Here is a 22,615-nt window from a genome sequence, read left to right on the forward strand (position 1 = left end):
TATTGCAAATACCTGCTTCCAGGTGATAAAAAACAGACTTTGTACCTTTCACCTGTTACACTACAGCCATGGACATTGCCCTTTGTCACAGCATTGGAGGACCTTGAAAACACTTGGGTGTTAACAGCACTTAGCACTGCATGCTTGCACTCCATTTGACTATTTTGGTACACATAGTTCTAGTCAAACCTTCAATTTATGGCTTGCCTTTGCCCTCAGCCCCAGTTTCAGGTTTCCCAAAAGTCTGGAAACCCAATTCTGTTTCTAAAACTCCTGTTCATACTTCAATAGTCCCTCAGTTTATCACTAAAGCTGAAATAAAACACCTCTTCCAAAGCATGTGTTTCAGAAGTAAATATTAAAAAAACCCTGTCTTGATACACATATTTAGGAAAATATAAATAGTGACTAGCACTAGTAAGTTTTTCTCATTTTGAGGGACATGATGGAAAGACCCAGCAGAAAGAAGGAAAAGTCTTTACATGTAACAGTAACAGGAGCTGAGTGATGCCCAGAACTCTCACTCTGGAAAAAGCACCTAATTACCCATTCCCAAGAACTGTCATCTATTATTGCTGGAATTCTGGGATAGGTAGGTTATTAGCTTACCCAGGAGGTACTATTAAATAAAGGCAATAGCTTATCATAAGATCTTAGAAAGGTCCACATTGTATTGAAGTAAATAACACCTCAGAGAGACTGGGATTCTTATCAGAACCAAAATTTCCCAGCCAGGGAAATTCTGCCACAAATCCATGTGGAAAGTCACCACAACACTACTAAACTGCTCTTAAAGATAAAAGGACAATTTAAAATATCCATAATGGTGCCAGTTTTCATTTCACTAACCTCTGCCATACAATCTTTATTGATGTCAACAGAGGCATTGATTTTATTCAGTACTTTGAAGCAAATTAAACATATTCCCCCTAACACTGAAAACTCATGACCAATGCATCTTTCATCTTTACCTTCAAGAACTGCTCAAATAAGAAAGCAAAAACAAACAGAAGCTTGAAAATGAAACAAAAAATTTCCTTAGAAACAAAACAACTCTCCTGTGTTAGAGCACTGATTTGAAACGCAGAAGATTTTTCCTGCCCTCTGAGATGTTTACAGTCATCCATATTTTCAAATAAACCCAATCCTTAGCTCTGACAAATGCATATAAATATGTATGTGCTACAGCACCTTGCCAAGTGTGTATGAAAAGAACAGATAGAGCAGGTTGTCTTCCTGACTAATAAATCTAGATAAACCTAGCAAAACTGTACCTCTCAAAAACCTGCCCCTTCAGTGCATACATCTTATCATATTAGCAGCATTTTGGGTTGGAGTTTTCTGAGAATCTGAGAATCATCCTTTAATAATAATGTTGCAAATAAACATGGAAATGTTATTATTTAACAGAAACATCCCCATGTACTAGCTTCCTGCTGAGTTTGCAGAAGCTTAACTCATTCCAACTATTTAGTTTTTTCCAAAGTGTAAAGTGGGTTCCACAGTTATTTTATCTGGCATTGTTATTGATCTGTCTTGACAACTTCAGACACATAGCCCTTAGTATGTAACACCAGAAAATGAAGACAAATGCCCTGCATTCTCAAACAATTGTTGTAATTGAGAACTAACCATCCAGGGACTGACAAGCACATTTAAAATACATGGAAATGCAACCCAGATGATCCTGCTGTCAATTTAACTGATGTCAACTGAACTGCTTGATGAGTACTTCAAGGGCAACTCGTTTCAGTGTGCAACACTTGTGTATGTTAATTACTGAATTGTCACCGCTCACCCTCATCCTCTCCATTGCTCCAGATGTATTTACCCAGAGTAGCAAACACTTGAGAAACACAGATTGAATACTACTTGAGCTCCACATCCACCTGGCTGCCCCAGCAGCTGTTTTGGGCCAGGAGAGGCAGTGGTGGGAGCTGCCATGGTTGGGGCAGAAGGAATGCAAAGAATGAAAGATGATGTTTCTGGACTGCCTATAATGAAGGTCTGGTGGCCAGGTAAGCTGGACACTGCAACCATGGTAACACAAAGTAAACTTTTAACTTCTGCAAAACCCTTGGGTCAAGTCACTGTTATGCCAGAGGGGCAGCTCTCAGACAAGCACTGGTGTGACTGAAAGGGGAACTGGCTTTGCCTTTGACTGGGGGGTTCATGCATTTTTTTTTTTTTTTTTGTGGTTGGCTAAGTCCGCAAAGAAAAACTTTGATGCAAAACATTTTCTAGCAAGCAATGACAGATTGGGGTAAGTGTTTGAGGCACAGCCAGCAAATTCCCTGATTCACTGTAGAAGCCCCATTCGCTACAATGATGATCTAAAGTACTTTTTATCAGCTTTTAAAATACATTTAGCTTAGCTAGTCCAAATGAAGTATTTGTTGAAGATACTAAGGAGCTGTCTGCACTTGGTGTCTGACTCTGTAAGAATATTTACCTGGCACAGCTGTGCCCTAACATGTCTTCATGCTCTGCAGCACACGGATGCCATCCTGCACATCCCAGGCACAGCCTTACTCTAGACCCATGCTAGGGAAGTGTGGCCTTACATAGCATGGGATAAAGTTTCCTAACTTGGTTCTGTAAGCCCACTGCTTGCTCACAGTGCATAAAATTAAAGCTGTTAAACCACAAGCTGCCAAGCCTTGCAATGTTTGCAATGTCAGTAGTTGGAGACACTGCAAACAAGGTGGAGGAGCCTGTGTACATGTGAATTGTGCTGTTCTGCAGCAAGGCAGTAGCAATGCAAAACCCTGCCTCATTTTGAGTACCTGTTTCTTGGAACCATGCTCCTGAAAATATGTTGGACATAGGCTAGTCCTCCCCACTGGCTGAACAAGCTGTGTGACAGAGCAAACTAGATGGATACAAGGTACTCCAATTTGGCTTGAATACTCTCAGGGAAAGAGAAGCTTGGCAGGGCTTTAGCTTACAGAATGTTTGCCAAGTATCTCAGATAAAATTGCCACAGTTAGTCCTCACAAGCCAAACAAATAACATCTAATGATGTCAGGATGAACCCTGGACAAACATCCCTGGTAAGACAGAGCCTTTAAAGGTCCGGGTGGAGCCTGTCTGCCAGCGAGGAAATGCCTGACCCAAAGGTCATTGCCACTTCATTCCCACTTTCTCCCCCATGCCTGCTGACAAATAAATTGCTGGAAAGAGATGGGTGCATAACACAGACCTTCTGTCACAGCCTGGAATGGCATCCCAGGGCAGTGAGCTGATGGTGAGTTATTACCATGGATGGAAGCTGCTGCCATGTTTTGCTTTTCCAGGAGTTTGGTTTCCCACTGACTTGCTGGGGCATGGTTCACAGTCTCTGCTTGTGATCATGTTCTTGGACACCCCTGTGCTTGTGACAAGAGTCAGGCTGCTAGGGGACAGAGGCAAGGGTAGGAGGCAATAAAAAAATACTAAACTTGAACAAAGTATTCATGAGCCAGATGAGGGATGAGTTTCTTCCTGTGTCTGGCTTAGTTACACTTCTAAGTCAAGGATCCTGAAGAAAGAAGAAAAAAATGAGTCATTTATTATTTATCATATCAGACAAGCATAAGATGATATTCTAAAGCTTTTATCCAGCTGCTTATAGCTATTGCAAACACAGTAAATTCCCCTCCCAGGAAATTTCCACTTGAATAATGAACATCCACTTAAGAATGGAGCTGAAACTCAAGCTTGAACAATCTTGATTCAACCCAGGAAGGAGGATACAGAGTGGGTCCTCTTATAGTCAGATTGACAGTGACAGAAGCTGAGCAGCAGAGGTGAATTCAGGCAACATCCCACCGAGAAGCAGTGCCCATCTTGCAGAGGACCTCAGTTTTCTAAAGCTCAAAACCCAAACTCAAGACTATGCAATCATCACTCTGATGAAATGTTTTAGGGAACCTGATCCTTCAAATAGCTGTTTTATTTACATGGTGCCCCAGTAGATCCTTGACAGCTCATTAAAAATTAAAATGAGAACATAAAATATGAACGGGATGATCACCAGTCCATAAAAACCCTGCAGTTCTTGAAAGGAATTTTACTCATAATGAATGCTGGATTTTAGAGAAGAGGTTTCTGCCTCCTTTTCCCAAGAAGGTGCAACACTTTTCAAGTTGTTGTAAAATGAGGAGCCTTCAAGGATGCTCCTGGGAGAACACACCACTCCCCCATCCAGCACAGGAGGCTGCTGACCATTAAGCAAACTAAACAGAGCCAAATAGATGGATACAGTGAAAACATTTAGATATCTAACTTAATGCTGCATTGCCAAAGGAAGAGTAGAACTGAAGGAAAAAGTGAATACTTGGGTTTAAGTTAATACCAACATCAGAACTACAGGACTCATCTTGCAATCATGTGGTGATAACCACATTCAGCTAAGATTTTGCCCAGTAAATGTAAAATTTAACTTAAGGCAGCTCTTGATGACTCTTTTATTCTGGGTGCTGTGTACTGGTTTTATCTGACCTCTCTGAACTTTCTGTTTCTGTAGTCTAAATGGTAAGTATATTCTCAGTTTTCAGAAATTACCTTGGAAGCAATTATAGCCCTACTGCTGAGATCTATCAGCTGAGAGTCAACCCCAGTATGTTTAAAATTAGGTCGATAATATTGACCCCATGGATCAGTGTTTCCTAAATGAACAAAATGTTGGTGCCAGAAGAAACTGCTGCCAATGTATAGCACTCCTTGCTACAGGTATTAAAATTATTGTAGAATGACTTGCTGCTTAATTCATGGAGGTCTTTTCACCCACTCTGTTAGGCTATGAGCTATGAATTCGCTTTTGTCTCAGATGTTAAAACAAAAGTGACTGACCAAGCCCATGTAAGGTGACACCAGCCTGGCCACTGGAAAAGATCCTCCCTGCTCCTGCCCTTGGCTTTTCCCCAGTGAAGCCCCCGTTGCCCTTTCTGCAGACTGCATGCTCCCTGGGGTGGTCACCAGCATCTACCTCCTCTCAGCTGCAGCACTGGACATGCTTAGCACTGTGCAAATGGAAGGGGAAAGGGACAACTGCTCTTTCCTGAGCAGGCTCCATGGTGACAACCACGGTTCTGGCCTCAGACCCATGATTTTTGCCAGAGGCAAGGGCATTCAGGAGCAAACAGGCTTTTACTTTGTTTTCCTTCGTGGAAATGTGGTTGGTTTTGTTACTATAGTCCTGCTTGAGATGAAATCTGCTTCCCATCCTCCACGCTTAGCAAGGCTGGCAGCTGGAACAAGAAAGCTTCACAAATTGCCACCTCCATCATTTTGTTTTGTGTATCTCCCTTATATCATAGGAGGATGAGCAAGGAGAAATTATTAACTCAGGAGAGGCCTTTCTTCTCCCTCAGGTAATTTGGGAAAGGCTCTGTTACATAACAACACTTCTTTAAGTTGTCAGCCAGATACCTGATAACCGTTCTTATCTACAAGGGCTTGAAATGTTTGTGTGAAAACGGCTCTGTCTCTCTCTCCCTTCCTCCTCCCTAAGCCCTCAAGAAAAAGTAGACATTTGAGTAAAATCTGAATTTTAAAAGTGAACCAAATTTCATGTATTTGAAAGACATTTAAAGCAAGTAAATGGATTTTTGCCTCATATAAGTTAAAGGAATCCAGAGCAACAGTTCAACATCTACACAGGAAAGAGGCTCAAGCATTATGTATCTCCATGCTCATACGGCCCTTACTTTGTATCAACAGCTGTATCTGCACTGTATGATGTTCTTATCACGCACCAATTACTGACTGTCAGAAAATATCCATGTTATCCTTCATAGCAAGATCTGCTCATGCAATTTTTAAATACCACACTCTAGCTGAGATATGTATCCTAAAGGTTTCATGTACTGCAAGGAGAAAAAACTGCTATCTACCAGATCAGTACCAAAGGCCCCATGAATATAGTTCTTTCTTGGGAGATCAGATGCAAAATAAAGACACTTTATTAAAACCAGGATATTGGCTTTTACTGGGCTAAACTTTTTCTGCTTGTCTGTCAAGCAAGTCGCATTGCCACACATCTGTATTAATTATTTTTTGTTTAGAACTGGAAGTACCCCTCTAACTAAGGTAAACTGCACCACTGATTTTCAGCTACTGGTGCCAAACTGCACAGCAAGAACCACTGCAGAAGAGCCATATCCACTGGAGTCAAACAGGAGAGAAACCTTCAAGCCTGTGAAATGCTAAGGGGCCACCTGGAGCAAACTTTTATGGTCCCAACAGAATGCTGTGGGGGAAATAGTATTGCTAGCAGGAGCACTGAGTCAGCTTTGTTTTCCTGTTACTTGGGGGTGCATCAGGGGAAGGGAGAATGAGTAAATGAGTAAAGAGAGGAATACCATAGCAGTGCACTCCTAATTAGTAATAGTTTCAGTTCAGTCTGTTACCTAAGCACCTGTTAATTACCATCTAAGTTTTTTCCTAGCATTTAATACAGCAGAAATTAGAGAAAACAAACTATTTATAAAGGAGCAATCTGCAAAGGACAGACATCCCTCATGGACACTGACTCTTCTATTTCATGGTGCCGTGGACAGATCTAAATCTCCCAAGCTGTGTGCAAGATTTACTTGTTTGCATTTTGGTTTTTTGTAACGACCTGGATTTCTGCTTTGCAAAAAGGCCATAATGGAACACGTACACTTTCCTTCTTCCCTTCATGAAAAGGCTAAAATAAACTAAGAAAATTCAACTGCTTGCTAAAGAGGAAAGAGACATATATATAAATGGACAGGGTAAGGTTTTTGCACACACCTTGAGTTCACCAGGCTGCAGTGCATGCTGAAAGAAGCCATCATGCCAGCTCCTGCATCACCTTGCTGTTCTCCTTGGCTTTCTTACATGTGTACAGCCATTTGATGATCCGAGCGTTGCGCTCTATCACAGAGGTACTGCTCGGGACCTGTTCTGTGAGTTCATCCTCCAGCAGCCCCTCGTCCCCGCTGTGCCGCGTGAAGTCGCTCTCAGAGGTTGCCACGCTGATGCTCCGGATCTTGAAGGAGACGTTGTCAGACACCACCGAGAAGTTCTCTCTCCCGAGATCCTCGATGACCTCCTGCTCCAGGCCACAGTACTTGAAAAAAGTATCAAACTCAGAAAAGGACTTGGAGTAGCGAGAGCTTATGTCCGACTGGGAGCGATGGAGACCTCCTCTCCTCTTCACCTCCTTGACATCCTCGGGAAGTGTGTTCAGTTTTGAGGGTCTCTCGTGTTCTTTTGTACATAGCCCCGGGGCTTCAGTGCTCACAGCCACCGCCTGCTCTGCTCCATGGCTGCTAGGTTCGTGGTCACTGTCTTTCGCTGAAACAGGCTCTTTGCTCTCAGGGGCTGCGGCGTCCTCCATGAGCCTGGGCATCTCAGGGGAAGCCAACTGCTTCTCCTTTACAGACCCTTGGAAGATCCGCCTCACCAAGCTCCCCCGCGAGCTGTCCTGGCTCTGACCTCTCCCAAACTCGCACTTCTGGCGGTATATCACCAGGGAATCCGGACGCATCTGCCTCTTGGGGGTGCTGCGCCTGGCTATGGGGGGGCCGTGCTGCAGGGGGGCACGGCAGGAGTACACCGCCTTGGCCAGCTCCAGGGGCTTCGCGCTCTTCCCTCTGCCCAAGTCCCTGCTGGTCGTTCTGCTTTCCACCGAACAGGTCTCACTGCTGCTCTCTGAGGCTGAGCTAAGCAGGATGACGGGTTCCTGCTTGGTGCTGATTACCTGCTGGCTTTTCACGTACTTGGCCTTGTCGGCTGCCAGCCTCTCCACGGCACTTTTCCGTCCCGGGTTGCCTGCCTCCATCTGCCTGCGCAGGTACTCGGGCCCCTTGTTGAGGAGGCGCAGGGTAAGGGAGGAGTGGAGGTCGGAGATGGCGTGCATTCTCACGGCCCGGGAGAGTTCAGTTGGCATAGCAGTTCCAGGGACGCGGATCCCGCTTCCAGTCCTGGCAGGGAAGGAAATTAAACAGAAAGAAACCCCGAAGAGACAAATAAACAAAAAACAAAACAAACAAACAAAACCCCCAACAAAATTAAAAACTAAAAAATAAATAATAATTTTTAAAACCCCCCAAAACAGAAATAGAAGTTAAAAGAAAAGTAGAGCAAAGCGCAGGCAGCCCTTCCCTCCGAGGCTCCGCTGCCCGACCCTGTCCCCGCTGCCCCCGCTGCCGCCGCTGCCGTCGGGGCGCCGCGTGCTCGCGCTGCCAGCCAGCTGCGCGCGCCCCCGCCCCGCGCCGCCCCGCGCGCCCGCCCGCGGCTGCACCGCCCCCGCCGGACCGGGAGAGCCAATGGCGTCGCCGCGCGCCGGGCCCGTCACGGCAGGCAGCGCGCGGGCTGCCGGCGGCAGGGAGCGGCCCCGGGGCAGCGGTGCGGGAAGCGGTGCGGGAAGAGCTGGGACAGCCGCCCCTCGAGGTGCTGGGAGGGGGGGGGAACGGCGGCTCTGGGGCACGGCCTCGCCCTGCCTTCTGCCGGCAAGTGCCCTGAGGGGCTCCCAGAGGTTCCTCCCGCTGGAGCATCTTGGGGTTGTTCATCCTGGAGGAGGGGAGGCTCCGGGGGGACCTCACAGCAGCCACCCAGTACCTGAAGGGGCTGCAGGAAAGCTGGGGAGAGAGGGACTCTGTACGAGGGCATGTGGTGATAGGACAAGGGGAAACAATTTCAAACAAGACGGTAGAGTTAGGTTAGAAGTTAGGAAGAAATCCTTCACTGGTGAGACTCAGGAACAGGTTGCCCAGGGAAGCTGTGGATTCTCCCTCCCTGGAAGTGTTCAGAAACAGGTTGGATGGGGCCTGAAGAGACCTGGTCTGGTGGGAGGTGTTCTTACCCATGGCAGAGGGGCTGGATAATCGTTAAGGTTCCTTCCAACCCAAACTGTTATGATTCAATGATATTTTCCAGGGCTTCTCCTGGAGAAAAGGGTGCTGACTCGGGACCTGGTCCAGCAGACCCCAATGCTGCCTTCCTTGGGAGGCCAAGCCCTTCCACCTTTCCCTTAATAGCTTTTACAAGATGCAGTGCCCTGCAGGTTTGAAGATTCTGAATGTTCCAGGAGCTGTGCTAAAAGGCATTTCTGGAATTACAGTTTTTAGGAAATAAAGTCCCTCAGTTTTCCAGTCTATCATGATGGAGCATGGTGGGGTGGCTGAGGCCCACAGCACACTCACTGCTGTGTGCACACTGAGTAGACAGCAGCTGCTGTGCCTCCAGCTGCTGCCAGCAGCACCCTGCCCTTCCCTCGGCATTGGCACCACTGGAATACATTTGTTCATGGCCCAGAGCTGTGCTCTGGAGGTGCACATGTGAGGTGTCATGGAATGGCATAAATCTGAATTGCATGTTGTAAATCTTTGCCCTTCAGAAAAGCAGGACAGGTTTCCAAAGGGGCAGAATTCCCAGCAGGACCTGGCAATTCTGAACAGGCAAAACAGGGCCATTTGCTGTAATTTAAATGCCTGCAAATCAGACACGTAAGTCACAAATAATCACCTGAGGCAGTCTGAGCCTCTGACTTTTACCCATGTGATCTCATGTGATACGCACCTCCCTGTGGTCACTAATAAGTGAACAAAAGCCAGGTTTGGTTTGGTTTGGTTTGGTTTTTCCTTTAATTGATCTGTTATATCTGTGATTTTGCAATGCTAGAACACTTCTGTGGTGATCTGTACAGTCACTAAGTTGTGGCAAACATGCTTACAAAGGAAGAGGTGGATTATGGGCCTCGTCCACATTACAGATTTGCAGAATACAATAAATTCCCACCAAGAACAATTTGCTTACAGCTGTGCAGCTGGAGAAAAACCACACTAGGCTACCCAGACTGAGCCCTGCTCAGATGGCTGGACCCAGAAGCTGTATTGTCCTCAAAGGGCACTGGCACCAACATTATCCTTGTTGGGGCATAAGAGGGTACAAAGTACTAAGGTATGACCAGAGCAGCTGAGTTTTCAGTGGAGCTGCACTCCTCTGGGCACATGCCTGCCTTTTGTTGGGCTGTGGAAGACATGGTCTGACTTCCCAAACACATTGCAGAGCACTGTATGCTCAGTTTTGAGTCTTGGGACTCTTAGGAGTGTAATTTTGTCTGTGCCCTCAGTGCACAGAGATGAGTGTTTAGACATGCTGAAAATATTAGCCACATTTTAATCTACTGCTCCAGACAAGCCCAGCAGACCTGGGTAATAGGTTCTCACTGTGACAAGTGAAAGGTTAAGCAACCTGTGGTAAGGATTTGGTCTAGCTCTTCATTGAAGACTTGCTTGTAAAACACTGAACAGAAATATTCTTTTGCCAGTGTAGTTCTACAGCTGGTTTTCCTCTTAATTTTACATCCTCTTTGTTCCTAGATATGTAGGTGTGAATTCAAGAAGCCCCCAACACATAATTCTGCCCGGTCACAGAATGTTAGGGGTTGGAAGGGACCTCGAGAGGTCCAACCCCCCTGCAATGGCAGCATCACCCAAAGTAGGTTACACAGGAACATGTCCAGGCAGGTTTTGAGTTCCTGGTAAGGATTTCAGATGGGATGCTTGCTGAATCAAGACTGAAATTCATGATGTGCTTTGGGATCCCATAGAGTGAAATTCTTGTGGATAGGTGGAGTGGGCATATTTTTTTGAGAAAGAGGGTTTTTTTCCTTTTTCAGATACATGAGCAGAGGTGGTTCACATAACAGCTTACCTAAAAATTGATGAAAGAATCACAGAATTGTCACAGTTGGAAAAGACCTCTAAGATCACCGCATCCAACTGTCAAAATGTGCTTAAAAACTGAGACAGAACAGTAAAAGTATGTACACAGATGAGTTCCAGGGAGCCCTTCCCAGCTCACATGCAGATGTGTAAGAGTGCAGGTAATGTTGTTACATATTTAGATGCTTCACGGAAGTCTGGGCTTATATAGAAGGCTAATTTATTCTAACAATGAGTGTTAGCAATAAGACAGTTGATGTGATGAATTTAGTAATGAGATTAAAGTTTCGTTCCCATCCCCATATTGAAAAATTTGTCTTAATTTTTTCCTTCAATTTTTTCCTAGGAGTTGTATGACACTGTATCACATAACAAGATATATTCACATTCCTCCATGAATTTTAAATTGTGTTTGTTCCAGTTGCTTGTACTTTGTATCTCTCATCTTTAAGAACTTACAAAAAGATTTCAGACATAATTTGTTTACATTAATTTGAAATAAAGAGAAGAATTAATATACATGGGTATATTAAGTATATACATGAGAATAATAATACTGGTCTTACTATGCAGCTCCAAATAATTTCTTTGCCAAAGCTGTTTACATACTCTTTGCCACAGGCAAAAATCAGGAGCAAGAGCAGTAGAGTAGCTTTTCACTGGACAATAGTTTTGTGTTTAGAATTCATATTAAAAAAAAAAAAAAAAAAAAAAAAAAGCATACTAATTGTTTTGGATGCAAAAAATTTTTTAACATAAAGAATAAATTGTGATATTTTCCTTTTGCTTAAAATTTCCTAGGTTTTGATGGCATGCCTGAAAGATAAACCTGGACACTTTTGATGGAACCTCTTTAATTTTCAACCAGTTTCCTCCCCCTCTTACTGACAAAGAGAAATGTGAGTTTTGATTTTCCACAAACTGCATGTCACAAAAAATTTCTCATGGAAAGTCTCAACAAATCTTTTCCAATGACTTTCCTGATATGCAAGATCCTTCATCCTGTGAATTCTGTGTGATGGCAATAGCATTTGAAGTGGGAGAAGAGGCTTCCCAAGGTCAGAAAACATTGTTAGCAGTAAAATTTTTCACCCTTTCCTCATGTCTGATAAAGTACATTAATATAGCAGCTACACAGCTATGTGTTATTTTAAATATATATATAGGCCATGTATGTAAGAATTTAAATGCATTTAAATTTAAAATATGCTTATGATATTTGGAATATATATAAATATATATCTTGGAATTTCAGCTCATATTTATGGATACACTGTTACAATGTTCAAAGATGAGAAAGCCATTGAATTTCTTATTCTGGAAAGCAGATTGAAATCTAGTGTATTATCAGAGCCTCAAGGGAACAAACTTTGCCCCTGGCCCCACACATGTTTGCAGACAATAAAATGGAAGAAACAAGGGGCACAGCAGCACCCATCTCTTAGCCTGTCAGCTGGTGTTGGTCTCTCTCTACCTGTAATGCATCAAGCAAAAATAAGAGAAGCAAACCCTGCACACACTAAGCCTTAGCTGACAGCCTGAGTTTTCCCACGGAGGAGTTTTACAAAACATCTCTGAGTCAGCAGGATCTAAAGTTATTGCTAATACAATGCAGTTGAATTTTGTGTGTGGTAAGACAAACCAATTTTCACTCTTCTTGTATTAATAAGGAATGTGTCCAGGGCACATTTTCCTGCTGCTGGAGACTGGAAAACCAGTAAATAAGAGCTGCTGCAATATGACTGCAGGTAAAATGTATAGTGTGTGCAAAGCTTAGGTCATTGCTGCTTACTGCTTCCACCCCATTCCTGATGTCAGTGACACTCCTTTGATTTATAGTGGTCAGAGGGCAGAAATTAAGCAGTGGCAGTGGGAGGTGAAAGGCAAGGAGAAGAGTTGATGAAAAAGGGGGAGCCCAAACCCTAACAGAAATGAGATGCTTCCATTTTGGAGGCCCCAGCACAGCTGTTGCCCAGGACTGAGGCCTCTCCTCCATAGCAGCTCTTGGTGTTGGGCTAATGCATATCCTGAAAATCAGGAGCATCCTGGAGCAGAGAGTGGCTCACTCCCACTGTGACATACTGAGTGGGGCCACTGGGTGTCCTGTTTGCTGCATTTGGGTAATGTAGAGCAGCCACAATGTGTAAAGGAATAGTTTCAAACCAGCTGACTCCAGTGGGGATATTTCAGAGCCCTCAGTATGAAATCAGTGAGGGTCAGGATTCACACTGAGATTCATACAGTAGAAGATACATACATGCCTGCACACCTTCAGGCAGGATTTTGAGCACTGTACAGCAAAGATTTTGGTAGAAGTAGACCCACATCATGTCCATGTCCTCTTCAAACCTCGCACACCACTGCCAGATTGCTTAGCATCCTTTTCCATCCCTGTAATTTTGGGTTGTTTGCTTCATTAAGCAACTTAGTATCTAAATCAGGAAATGTCTTCATAAAATCAATCCACCTTGTTCACAATTGCCACTACTGGACTTCAGGTTTTTTAGTAGAATTCTTTTGTAAACCCCATGTGTATCTCTTGCCAGACTGAGGAACCATCATGGATCTCAACAGGACTGTTAATTTCCATCACAGTGAATCATGTCAACATATGGGGAGCCTTAATGGAATGGAGATCAGAAGTAACGGAGTACCACAGTAAGAGCAAAAGATGAAAGGGAGGACAAATGCAACATGCATTACACTAGGCAGTGACAATGGGGAAGGTGTGAGCCATGGCATGCTTTCTTCCCCTCTTAAGACCTTTTATTTGTATATCTGACTCTATACATCTTTTTTTCACACACCTCTGACGTGCCTAACACATAAAAATAGAAAAAAATCCACCCCAGGTTTGGTACTGTTTAAGTGTGTGCTAAAATGTTGAGATTGAACATCTAGATTTAAAAAGACTGACCTATTTAGCATGTTGTGTGAGGGATCAAATTCATTGAATAATGTATAAAAGGATGGGGAAGAGCTGGAGTTTTCACTGTAAAATAGAGCTGTGATGTTGAAGAGGAAATTATTTAACTCCCAGAGCAACTCTTCTTGACCCAGAAAGGGATTCTTTGAATTTTGAATTTAAATCTTCCATGAATGGATGTATACTACCTATGTCAAAATAAACTTTGCACTCAACAAAAGGTTCTTATTGTTGCTCCAGTTATGTATAAATTGCAGTGATGTTCCCACAGTCTTTCCCAGTAACCAGAGTCAACTTGCAGATGTAAAACTGCATCTCTCAGGGGTTGCAGAATCCTTTGCAAATCAACCTAGCTCATAGACAGTCACTTTGCCCTACACAGGGATGGGTCATAGTGCTTCTTTGAGTACTTTATGGATTTATAGACAGCATTATGACAACCCCTATATATTGTCAGCATATTTATCCACAGTTTTCCTCTGGGGAAGTACTGCTAGACTAATGTATAGCTAGCTTTGGATATACTAATGACCTTTCTTCTACTCTAAAGCCAAAATCCATGAAGGATTTAAAGCTGTATGGATCCCTGATGTTTTAGGTAACTTCTGGTGTCTGTGTGTCACTGGGTACCTCAAAACAGTCTCTGCTGCCTCCTTGATCTGTAGATGCCTAAAGAAAAAATCACTGCAAAGTTTCTGCTATTGAAGTGCCAAGGCATTACATGCCTACCCATTGGCACAAAGACCATCACACATCTCTCGTGGTCAAGAAGCTGAGAAACTTGGCTCATGCTTACATCCCATGAGTTTCTCTGTTTAATCCCACACATGGGCTCTCTTAGAGTGCATGAGCTAGATTAGGAAGCATATGAAAGGACACTGTTTACTGGACTCCTAACAGAGGATTGTCTGTTGTCTGTTATATATAATTTGTATACCTATAGTTGGGGAATTGATAAGGCAAGTGTGTGAAAAAAAATCCCTTCTTCCACTCTGGTCAAGGTGTTCCCTGCAGATGTGTCTCAAATCACATTATGATATCTAAATGTCCGCTTTTTTATGTTGCAGACTCTTATAATATCTCTTAGTCTCTTTTTCCACAATGAAGACTCTAATTTAGGATAATACTGAAATACAGTATTAAGGTTGGAAAATCATAATGTTGCACAGAAACTAAGTGACCTCCAGTTCAGTCTTCAGACATTCCATCATGTCCTAGCAGCTTACATGGGTATTCCCTCTCTCAGACACTGAGAGACCCACGACAGTTGTGGAGTCACCATCCCTGAAGGTATTTAAAAGGCGTTTGGAACTGGTCCTTAAAGACATGGTTTAGTAGTTAGCTTATGGTGCTGGTCAAAGGCTAGACAGGATTATCTTAGAGATCTCTTCCAACCTAAAACATTCTGTGATTCTGTGAAATCACATCTGTTTTAGAGCCTGAGCCTATGGACATAACTGAGTTCTCTAGTAAAAGTTTAATTCATTGGCTGCTTGACCTTTAGATATTCATGCAACTGTTTTATACACATACTAGTTCTCAGTTTGAGTCTATGTTATAATTTTCAGCTCTGGTTTAGGGAGATAAATAAGGTCCTCTTCTGCTACAGAGCTGTGTTTTAACTAAGCTTGGGAACACCTGTGTTGTAATTGGTTTCTCTGGCACAGTTGTTTACATTGTGAAATCAGGTCATGTCCAACAAAACCCATGACTGCCTTGCCCTTTACATTTCAGAGACCTAAATACATCCCAGCATCACCTGAATCCTTCATAACAACAGAAGAGCATTCCCAGTACTCTCAGGATGACCTGACTACAAGTTCTCTATTTACAATAACTTATCTTGAAAGTGATAACAGATTTCTTCTAATCTGATTTACTCTGAACATTAAATAACATCTTGGATAATGAGAGTAGAACGGCTTAGCTGTTCTGTATAATTATATCAATTCCAAAGCTATACAAAACAAATAAACATAAGCCTCAGTATCCAAGCCTCGTTAGGTTTATGTTGCAACAGCTACGTTGAACAAAATTACAGATTTAGTCAGATCTTATCATGCTGGTGTTTCAACAACTGCTCTGGACAGGATTATACAGTTACACATAATGCAGGGCTTTTCTGGGAATCAGTTCTCCAGATGCCTTCAACAAACAGCTCTACCTCTTCCCTGTGAACATTAAATCAGATGCCAGGAAGGTACTCAGCCTCAGCTTAAGTTGGGGTATGTCCATTTCTGGCTGCTGGACTGCAAGGATTCCCATGCCACTCCTATTTCATTCCCCAAGAAAGAAGATGTAATGATCAGAAGAGAGCTGGAAGTACTGGAGATTTTGATCATTTATTACATTTAAGGATTTTTTGTTCAACCAAGAATTTACATGTAAACAAATGTTTTTCTACCTATCTCTTGTTATTTTCTATCATTGCAAGTACAGCAGGTTCAGAAGCCTTGTTTATGGCATCCTCTCTAGAAAGCTACTTGGAATTTAATATTTTTAAAGACAACTTTTATACAGAAAAATAAAAAGGGCAAAACTTCCTGGGTCTTTTGTTTTGTTTTGTTTTTTTTTAAGTGTAAGTCCAAGGCTTTAGGGTTTTTACTAGTCTGAAGATGGGTTATGACCTACCAGGTATGATGGGGTCAGGGAGAGAAGATGAGCACTTGCCCTGTCAGCCTCACACTGGCTCTACTCTGGGATACTCTAGCCACTCTTTTCTGGGACAGACATGTCCCCTGGGTACTGCTTGGGGTGATTTCACACCCAGAGCTACTTCAGAGGGTTGCAAGGGCAGGGCTGCCCCAGGTCTAGATCCTTCTGCCCTCCTTCTCCTGCATCTTACCCCCTCAGGCAAGCAACACGTGATCTCCAGCTCAAGTAGTTCATCCTGGTGGATCAAGAACAACCCCCACTTTTCAGATGGTTTGGAATAACTGACTCCCCCTCCAGCTTACAGGAATGGTAATTATGTCTCAGGAGTAGCACAGGAATCCGGAGAAGAGTCACAGAGTAGGTGTAGGTGTAGGTGGAGTGTGAGTATGGGTGATGTGCCTTTCACTCACCAACCCCTCTCCAGCCTGGGCACTGGGCTCAGCCCCAGGGATCTGACAGTGGAGATGTAGCTCCTGAGCAGGCTTTGGCTTGTGGAGGAGGGGTAAGTGGAGTCAGCACAGATCACAGGATCACAGGGAAATCCAGGTTGGAAGAGACCTCAGGAAGTCTGTAGTCCAACTTCCTGCTCCCAGCAGGGTCAGCTGTCAGAGCAGAACAGTTTATGGCCTAGAAATAAAAACATTATTGTGAGGAAGGATTATGTAAAAACCAATCAATTTTGCAGAACAAGAGGAACAATGAAAACAAAAAAGCTGATAATGTAATATTCTTGAACATTTATTTAACTTCCATTTTTATCATGACTCATTTGCTTAATTTTTCTCTATAGATTTTTGGCTTCTGATTTTTCTAATAAATTGATCTGTAAATTACCTAGAATATCCTCAGGCAAAAAATAAAGAAATAATAGCAGATTAAAATCAATATAAAGAAATATGGTATGTTATTAGTTTACAGTCTTAAGTAATTATTTATTCCCACTGAAACTCAACCTTCACTGGAGAAAAAGGAGCCTAATTATATTGTTTGTCTTTTAATAGAAAGTCTCTGTTATTTTAGAAACAGTTGAACTTAGAGGGAAACCTGTTATGAAGGCCTAATAAAATTAATTTTAAAAGTTAAAGAGTAGCTGCAGATAATAATTACTTAAATTTCTCCTTAGAAAATGGCTTCCATGGCCACATTTGTTAAACATCCCAAACAAACCCCACCCTCCTAAAAAAACCATAGTTTTCTATACCAGAGTTTTGCACATTGTGTATGCAGCTCTTCCAATGATCCTAATAACAGAGAGAATTTGATCTTTCCAATATTGTAGCAGTGTGCAGCCCTCCCAGACTGAACTGAAGCTCTTTCCCTAAAGGGGCAGATGGTGCTCAACTGGACACCTGCACACCCACTCATGCAACATCTGAGTCTCTTCTTGAACCTCCTGATGTCTGTGAACTGGGGGCATTCAGCACCTTGCACAGGCAGCCCTGATGCTTGGTGGGGGGAGATGGGGTGGCATGTGGATTATTACTGCCTTTTTTCCTGAGCTAAACCATCTGAGGCTGGAAGACCAAAGTCCAACGACTGCAGATGTTTAGCTGAACGAGGACACAGCTCCAGGGATGGAAGTCCCCAGGGAGTGACAAGCCTGTGAGTGCCTCAGCAAGAGCCCCTATGAACCTAGTGCAGTCCCTGGATTTGTGTGCTTCCTTATGGAGCTTGGAACTGCCCTTGATCTGACTTCAGCAGAGACAACATTTTCTGAGCCATTTGTGAATCACCTGATGCTTGCACAGACTTGCTGAGAATGCTGAACTCATCTGCCAGACCACAGTGTTCCCAGCTTTTCTTCTTTCTCCATCCTTCTTGAGTCTCTTACCGCAGCCGAGTCAAGTTATATGGGCATGGCAGGGATGAAGAGATAAACCACAGGTGGTGAAAAATTGCAGTGTGTGTGCCTTGTAGGTTTTCATGCAAAAATGAAGCTTTTCTGTGGGATGTGACGTTAACTGCTGTTAAGTCATAATGGTTTCCAGTCCCCACTGGCTTGAGTCAGAGATAAGGACATACAGCACCCGGCAAGTTTGTTTGCTCAGAGATATGATTACTCAAGAAATGAAAATAACATGCATCCTGTCAGGCTATCCAAAGATGTCAATGATTATTCAACCTTTACAAAGCTTTTGGAAGGAGATTAATACTGCAAAGAGCTTAAGTTATCACTTACGTAATTGGAACTACTTTATTTTAAAATAATTTTACTTAGATGAATTATTAAATTTAAAATTTAATCTTTATTAAACCTTTTTAGAATCTTAAAAGTATTGTACACAAAGTATGTACACATTGGTTTACAATTGTCTTGTTTGAGAGATGTTTTATTTTGCAAATATGTAGATATTTATAATGTTGAATATGTAAATGAATAGGACATATCAAAGTGTTTGCTTGTATCTCTGACCTTTAATGTCTACATTCAGCATTTTACTTTTTTTTTTCACTATTCTTTGCAAGGGCTGAGAATATAAATTGGTCAGTAAGTTGCCATAATGTGTCTAAATGGATTTTAGAGATTGAAAGGGGGTAATCAGCGAGGATGCCAGCTGGCAAAAACAACTTTCAATTCAATGCACAGAGTGTGGGAAAGAAAACAAAATACACAAAATCTTTCCTTTTTCAACCAAATAAGACAGATAATAGGCAGTGGTTTTAATGAACACTGAAATAATTTTACACATAATTTAAAGTGGTGACAACCTCCAAATCCTTTTCCTACCAGAGCTGTTATCTTGTGCAGGTCTTGTGCAGGTTTCTATTCAGTGTGCACAAACACAGATTTACTGAAACTCACCCCTTTGAAGGACACAGCACAAAGGCTGTGATCCACATCAGCCACCCCTCACCTCCCAAACTGGGACTATGGCCCTCCAGAGACTGCACTGACCTCTGCAGTGAAGAATGCATTTTCTTCCACAGGAATATGAATGTTGCTTTCATTTGAAAACCAGTCTGCTTCACTACATGAAATATTTCAGTTCTGCCTGTTGCTGAGGGCCTGATCGACAGCCCTGGTGTACACGGGACAGGTGTGAAGCCTGGCCCCTGGCCACCTTTTACACAGCACCGAGTTCTTTGTGGCTCAACAGGAGAAATCATGGCAATGCCCATGGAAATGGCAGCTGCATTCCCAGCATAAGAGCAGCAAGGTTTCACCTTCATTGTCAGCAAATCATTCCTGTTCATCCCTGGGTCTGCACCGTGTGGCTCAAGGTAAGGAGTATTAAATTATTTGCAAAGCCATTGGGCTGCAGCTTTGCTCTGGGGAAGGCTGAAATGCATTTACTGACAGGGGTGGGTTGCTGGTTTGCTTATCTCAGTCAGAGCACATAAGCCCTGCTGTCCATCTTCTCCCTCCCTCCTCCCCCTCCGCTATCTCCCTCCCTCTCTTCACACCCTCACCACTGCCTCTGCCCCAGCCTTATGCAGCCTGCAAGAGAAGCAAGCTGCCTCCCCTGTACCTTGTGCTAATTGGGGCCTGATGAGAGGCATTTGCTTCCCCTCTGTGCTTATGGCTCCCCAGCTGGGGCCCTGGCTCTCTCTCCCTTTCCCGTGTCCCTGGGCTATTCCCGAAGGAGAGCAGATGCTCTCTGCTCACCCGTGAGCAGCTGGGCCACTGTCACTGCCATGTCACGGGCCAGCCTGGGCCCCGTGACACCCAGGCAGGACACTTGGGGTCTTTGACCAGAATCCTGCTCTGCAAGGAAGGTCTCAGTCTGCAGCAGAAGTCATTGTTCTCTCTCTCAGAACAAAAACAGCCCCTCCTGTACCAGTCACAGTGTTTAAAACCTGCCAAGCAGACATGGTGTCTACATTGAAAAATACACACAGATCTCCTGCCTTAGTGGGAGAGTTGGAATAGATAATCTCTAGAGGTCCCTTTCCATTCTGATAATTCTGTGACCAGTGTAAAATTTACTGTGGAAGTGGCTTTTTCATTTTTAAACAGTAACATAGGGTCTGGAAATAGCCACGTCAGATGGCCCAGGCAGGAAGGGCCCTCGTGCACACAGAGCTCAGTTCTAGGGGTGATTCATTGGTTCATTTCTATTCCAATTTTAATTCGATTCATATGTGGGTTTTTCAACCTGATCCTGATCATCTCCTTTTACTGCACTATAATTTGCATTTTAGGGGTGGTCTCAGATTTCGTGGGCTATATCTTTTATTGGTAAAATAGACCAGAGCACCATACATCCCACCTACTAACGGAGAGCCAATGGGACAGGGTCCAGTCTGGGTAGCAGGTGGGTGGATGTGATCCAGTTGTGCTGCTCCATCCTGCTGACCTCACCCATATGTGCCCCAGGGCAGCAGGTTCTGCCCTGACTTTCCTCAAGATGGTAGCAAGAAACTGAGCTCCAGCCTTTAATTTCTTGACAGAGTGGTCTCTTTCTCCATTACCTGTGTCTGTGGACACATACATCTATGCATGCCCGTACTGGAAGGGAGAATATCTTCAGAGCCTTTTCCAGAGGCTTCTGGAGCTTTCCAGCTTCATCCCACTCTGCTTCTGGAAGCAGGGAACTGCCAGGGACTCCTCACTGCAATCCAGTTCATTCAGGTGTTTCTTCACTCCTTTTGAGTAGATTGTTCATCCCTGGGGAACAGAACTAGTTTAAAAATATGATATGGGAAATTTTAACTTCATAGTACAAAGTCACTGAAGATTTGTTTTCCTTCCAAACAGAGCTGGTTGTCTTCAGCCTTTAGTGCACTGTTTGTAGAGCAGGTTGTGGACATTTGTTCTGCGGTCACTAGAGGACACACACACACAGATCCTGAAATTAGGGCCTGATCCCAGCTTTATCATGAGCCAGCAAAACCAATGCATTTTGCCAAGTACAAGGAGTTCTCCTAAGCCTGTAGGTTGGAATGAAAGAAAGGTAAAGAAGGGAAAACTTTGATTTTTTTAACTTAAAATAGCTTTGATCCTTTTATTGCTTAGCTGTATCAAAGTAGCTGAGGTTAGCAGAGGTGCAGAACATCCTTTTGAACAATGCTTCCTTGAGCTATTTATCCATGCAGTGCTCTGCTGGAATGCAACCAGCAGAATAGTATCTGATGGGCTTGTGCAAGCCCACTTAAAGTATATTATATTCTCAAACCACATCTGTAAACTAGCTCTTTCAGAACAGGGCCTATGTGTTGATGTTAAATCTTCCAAACATGTTAATCTAGGGGCGAAACCCATCACTTTTCCACATCTCCGTTGTGCTTCAGTGAGCTTTCTGAAATACTATGATTATTACATTTAAAATAATCTACTATGTACCCTTATACACTGACTGGTACTCGTGGGATTCAGCATAAGACAAATGTTAAGTGTCCCTGTTGTAGCTGCAGAGTCTAAACTGCAGCCATGATCAATTGGAAGTCGAGTCAACACCAGTCACTAGAGAATCGTGTAGCTCACCCTTAAGTCTGACCAAGTTTAGTTGCTTCGGTTGAGTCCCTTCCTTCACTGTTTGAGATGCCTCAGGGTTGTCCCGTGGGATTTTCCAGCTACTGCTCTATAAGCACATTGGTTCATTATGGGATATGTGCCATATTTGAGAGTTCCATGAAGCCACGTTATGCACCCCTACTTGACTCAATGTACCTGCTTTAGAGAACTCAGTCCCAGTGTAAATAGCACTGGCAAGTCATCCTGCATTTGAATGTCCTCTGATGTTGCTCCCTCTGCTCTTGCTGCTTCTTGGTGGAAACAGTTTTATTACAAGATGAACTGTGCCTTATAATTGCTTCTTTACTCTGTCAGGACTGAGGAGGTGATGGCCTCTATCCAAATATCTGCAGCTTTCTCTGGGATAACCCTGCTTTTAGAAGGATGTGTGCAGAAGTCTGCAGAGGTTTGATGCTGGGTGTAGGCCCTCATGCTGTGCTGGGAAGTCTCTCCGAGTCACACCTCTGCTCCCACACTACTGTAATCTAATTCCCACTTGGCCTTTCTGGTCAGGGATTTCTGACAATTTTGTAATATGTCCTTGGCTGACAGTTCTGCCAAGTTCACCCAAGGTGTGGCACAGGCACAGTTAGCACACTCTGCCCGGAATTTCTAAAAAGTTCAGAGAAGATAAGAAGTTTTAGCAAATAATCTTACAACAGTATTATGATTGGTGGAATTATTAAGATGGGATGGTTTTGTGTTTTTTATTTTGCCCTGGATTATCCTGAGTTTAAAATGTTAAAGCAACAGTTTTCAATTTCTAACACAGCTTGCAGCTTGTAGACTATGTGTCATATTAAAATAATAATAAATCTTAAACAATAAAACTGCTTAGCTGAGGGCTTTTAAAATCTACTGCTTTACATCTTTTCTTTGCCCTCATGTTTTTATCCCATG

The 22,615-nt window shown here is 43.3% G+C and overlaps 1 protein-coding gene and 1 long non-coding RNA gene across 3 annotated transcripts; one reads left to right on the forward strand and one right to left on the reverse strand.

The window, feature by feature from the left end:
- Window positions 1-1,195: 1,195 nt before the first annotated feature.
- FAM110C (family with sequence similarity 110 member C) lies at window positions 1,196-8,206 on the reverse strand. The gene is made up of 2 exons (XM_008506201.2): window positions 6,760-8,206; window positions 1,196-3,520 (listed from the first exon to the last, which is right to left on the reverse strand). Exon 1 carries the CDS (start codon window positions 7,898-7,900, stop codon window positions 6,800-6,802), a length of 1,101 nt encoding a protein of 366 aa, XP_008504423.1. The 5' UTR covers window positions 7,901-8,206; the 3' UTR covers window positions 1,196-3,520; window positions 6,760-6,799.
- A 134-nt stretch (window positions 8,207-8,340) lies between these two features.
- Window positions 8,341-13,441, forward strand: LOC115598103. Of its 2 annotated transcripts, XR_003987384.1 has the most exons (5): window positions 8,341-8,403; window positions 10,335-10,452; window positions 11,481-11,578; window positions 11,672-11,750; window positions 13,226-13,441. It is a non-coding gene; the product is annotated as an uncharacterized LOC115598103 (long non-coding RNA). The 2 variants fall into 2 exon arrangements; XR_003987383.1 differs by having other exon boundaries at window positions 11,481-11,750.
- The last annotated feature ends 9,174 nt before the right edge of the window (window positions 13,442-22,615 follow it).

The sequence above is a fragment of the Calypte anna genome, chromosome 3 (genome assembly GCF_003957555.1).
Source record: "Calypte anna isolate BGI_N300 chromosome 3, bCalAnn1_v1.p, whole genome shotgun sequence".
NCBI lineage: Eukaryota > Metazoa > Chordata > Aves > Apodiformes > Trochilidae > Calypte > Calypte anna.